The sequence below is a fragment of the Carassius carassius genome, chromosome 12 (genome assembly GCF_963082965.1).
Source record: "Carassius carassius chromosome 12, fCarCar2.1, whole genome shotgun sequence".
NCBI classification, from domain to species: domain Eukaryota; kingdom Metazoa; phylum Chordata; class Actinopteri; order Cypriniformes; family Cyprinidae; genus Carassius; species Carassius carassius.
Window position 1 is genome coordinate 4733854 of NC_081766.1, and position 3890 is coordinate 4737743.

Genomic DNA, 3890 nt, shown 5'->3' on the forward strand with positions numbered 1-3890 from the left:
AAAATAAGAGTTTTCAGGACTTTGACATCTGCAGGAAACTTCCACTTGAACCAAAGGTCTCTTTTGCACAAAGATTTGTATAAAGATTCTCAACTATTAAATAAATTAGAACATAATTTGATATAATGTTTTACTTAACCCAAAAATGGCTTTTCCTATTATTATGAATATATCTATTTATTGTCTCTCATTGTTCTTTGGGCAACATGTAATGAAAAAAGAAGTATAATAGTGATAATTAAATTTTCATATAAAATCTCATATTTTATAATATGAATCAAATGAAATATGAATGCATGTTCTCTCTCTCTCTCTCTCTCTCTCTCTCTCTTTCTATACTTATGTCTCACTGAAATGCCTGATAAGCATGAACTTATGTCCTGGTGTCCTCAACAGTGGACATGTATGAAACTGATGCTAGCCTCACAACGGAAAATCATATTCTGCTTTCAAACCCCACCAAAGTTGTTCTGAGATGTTAATTTAGGACAAGCAATTTGAAAATGAGTCCGGTCTCAGAAAAGAGTTCACGAAAATATCATGTCCACTATACAATATCCAAATTATTGGAAATGTGTTTTAGATGTTCTAAAAGTTTTTTTCAGTAATTGTCCCTTTTGGTGCATGACGTTGTGACCAGTGGAAAAACATCTTCAGTGACAATGAGATACAGTATTTGAATGTGAAATGTCTCATCACAAAAATAACCATATGATTTTATTATGTTTGAAGAATTTAAACATTTAAGACATTCTTTCAGATAATATATTATGATATGGTGCAGACTGAATCTCCTAATCTCATTCTGATACTCATTATATCTGATACTCAAGTGTGTGTTAGTAAAAGTACATTTGTGTTCCTGAAGCAAAAACAGCATGTCACTTACAAAACTACACCTTGAATACAATAAAAATTGCTTTGGATAAAATTTTCTGGCAAATGAATAAATAAAATGTACATGTAAAATACAGGAATAGTTATCCCCACCTGTACTTTGTAATCTAGCTATGTTCTAAATCGTACCAGACTAAGAAAGTAGCAGTTTTGTTTGTAATATGACAGTGAGCGCGTGGTGCTGTTTGAGACCGAGACTATAGAAAATGTGTCCAGCTTAGTTCTTGATATCAACAACATCCAGCCACAGTGTAGTGTAACATATCAAGAAAATGAAAAGACAAAATATGTGAAGTTGCAATAAATTTGGAGTGCACCATGTGTATTCAATCTTATTTATGATAGAAAATCTATATTTGATTATCTCTTCTTAGAAAACATCAGAGAGGATCCACAGTATAATGGACGGGAGTCTGTTTGTGCTTCTTCTGCTGTCAGGTTGGTGTGGTCATTTGTAATGGTTTTAATGTACATGTGAATGCATATTCTTTATAGAAACAAACATCAATATAAATACTTTCAGGTCTCTTGAAGACTACTTCTGGTCTTTCTCGTCAGTACTACTATATAAATGCCAGAATGTCATGGCCAGAGGCTCAGAGTTACTGCAGAGCGAAGCACACTGACCTCGCTTTTATAGACAGAATGAGTGATGCAAGCCAGCTGATAAATATAGTGGATGCTGGATACAGTGGATCAGTGTGGATAGGACTGAAGAGGGGGACACAGAAACGCTGGGGTTGGTCTCAGGGAGAAGAAACACTTGCACAGTACAGTGCCTGGGCTGCAGGAGAACCGAACAATCTAAACGAATGCGCTTGTCTTGCCGATGGAGTTTGGCGTACTTATCAGTGCTCATTTCCAAATTACTTTGTGTGCTACAGTGGTAAGTTACTATATTCAGTAACTCATATTCAGTTTAGCTGAGACAAAGAGTTGTGAGCATATTCTTATTTTGCCTCTTTTGATAAAAGGCACTAGTTACATCTGGGTAGAGATGTGGAAGAACTGGGCGGAAGCTCAGAGCTACTGCAGAAAGCATTACACAGATCTGCCCACCATCCGCAACTCTCAGGAACAGAATCAGCTCAAGAGTATTGTTTCATCGTCAGCATGGGTTTGGATTGGTCTGTTCCGGGACTCTTGGGAATGGTCTGACAAATGGAGCAACTTCTTCAGACACTGGGCAGAGGGTCAACCATCCCAGAGTTCAGGATCTGGTGACTGTGTTGGCATGTCAACAACTGATTCTGGGAAATGGATTCGTTCAAGCTGTGATCTAGAGCGTCCTTTTATCTGCCATGGATGTGAGGATTTCTTTAAACAAAAGAAATGAGATGTTGTTTCTCCATGTTCTGTCAATTGTGCATTATTTAACTATGAATGTGTTTATGTGCACATAATACTCTGATACCAATCAAGTTTTTTCTACTTTAAAATGTAAACACTCATTGAAAAGCCCAAAAATATTTAATCATGATTGTATCACCATAAAAGTATTTATGATTCTTACATTCCTGTTTGTCAATTCAATTTGTTATAGGGCCCAAGTCTCCTTACCGCGCATACCAGTATATGAATGAAATTATGACCTGGCAAGATGCTCAGAGTTACTGTAGAGCGAGATTCTATGATCTGGCCACTGCTGACAACATGAATAATGTGAACAGGCTAGTAAAGACAGTGGATCCTGGATACAGTGGTTCAGTATGGATAGGTCTCAGTGCTGGGACAGAGTATCGCTGGGTCTGGTCTATGGGAGATGGTGCAATCTCCCAGTACAGTATGTGGTATACAGGAGAACCGAGTGGTGATGGGGAGTGTGTGAGGAGTTTTAATGGAAGCTGGTATGATGAGAGCTGCAGCACCGTTCTCCCATTTGTGTGTTTCAATGGTGAGTCCTCTTAGTTTGAGTTTGTTTTTCCACTTTAGCTGATTCTTTACTGAGGGCTGGTCCTTATCTTGTGTTTCTGAACAGACAGCACTGGTTTTATTATTAATAAGACTGCTATGACTTGGAGAGATGCTCAGAGTTACTGCAGACAACAACACACTGATTTGGCGAGTATCAGCAGCCCAGAGCAGCAGAATCTGCTCAGTAATGAATCGTCACTCTGGATCGGTCTGTTTCTGGACTCTTGGCAGTGGTCTGATCAAACGAAACTCAGTTTTAGATACTGGGCAGCAGACCAATCTTTACGGAGTTTAGTGCCTACTAACTGTGCTGGCATGTCAAGAACCAATTCTGGGAGATGGTCTCAATACAGCTGTGATCTCAGGCAGCCTTTTATCTGCTATGGAGGTAAGTTTTGTTGGTCATTTTTTAAACCGAGATTAAAAACAACTGCGATTACAGTATATGGTTTTTATTAATTTATGTATTTTCTATGTTTTCTTTTACCCTGCATTTCTCTAGCTGAAAATTTAATTAAAAAACAGGTTGTACGGTTGAAATTGTCCTGTAATGGAAAATGCACATTGAATGATCCTTCACTACAAACTGCCTTTCTAAATGTGGTATGTATATCTATGTGTGTATACATATATATGTATATGTGTGTGTAGCCTATAAGTAGGACATAGTTTTGTTTGATTTTTTCTTGCTGGTTTTCCAGATAAGTGACAAGTTGAAGAGCATGGGGCTGGAAAGTAACAAAATGAGCTGGAATCAGGGGGAAGATGAAGAGGTGTTTCATCTGGAGAGCAAACATACAGCCTATTAAAATAATCATTGTAATAGGCAGTAATAATCAATGTACTTATTTTAAATTTTGAAACAGATTCAAAGAATATTATGTAAATCTTAAAGGGGTCATATGATGTTGCTAAAAAGAACACTATTTTGTGTATTTGGTGTAATGAAATGTGTTTATGCTTTTTTTTTATAAAATGTGCTGCACACATCTGAATATTTGGGTTGAACTGTTCTGGGACAGTGTTGTAAATACAACTTAACCACTGATTTCTAGTTGTGTCCTCTTTTGGAAGACCAA

The 3890-nt window shown here is 37.2% G+C and overlaps 1 protein-coding gene across 1 annotated transcript; it reads left to right on the forward strand.

Moving 5' to 3' along the window:
• Nucleotides 1-1298: 1298 nt before the first annotated feature.
• LOC132154540 (macrophage mannose receptor 1-like) lies at nt 1299-3630 on the forward strand. The gene is made up of 7 exons (XM_059563134.1): nt 1299-1335; nt 1421-1783; nt 1872-2204; nt 2441-2791; nt 2876-3199; nt 3314-3414; nt 3513-3630. Exons 1-7 carry the CDS (start codon nt 1299-1301, stop codon nt 3618-3620), a joined length of 1617 nt encoding a protein of 538 aa, XP_059419117.1. The 3' UTR covers nt 3621-3630.
• Nucleotides 3631-3890: the final 260 nt, after the last annotated feature.

Coding starts and splice junctions, on each gene's coding strand:
- LOC132154540 (XM_059563134.1), top strand. CDS start 1,299: ATGGACGGGAGTCTGTTTGTGCTTCTTCTGCTGTCAG. Junction 1,784..1,871: donor TTACTTTGTGTGCTACAGTG/GTAAGTTACTAT, acceptor TTTTGATAAAAG/GCACTAGTTACATCTGGGTA. Junction 2,205..2,440: donor TCCTTTTATCTGCCATGGAT/GTGAGGATTTCT, acceptor AATTTGTTATAG/GGCCCAAGTCTCCTTACCGC.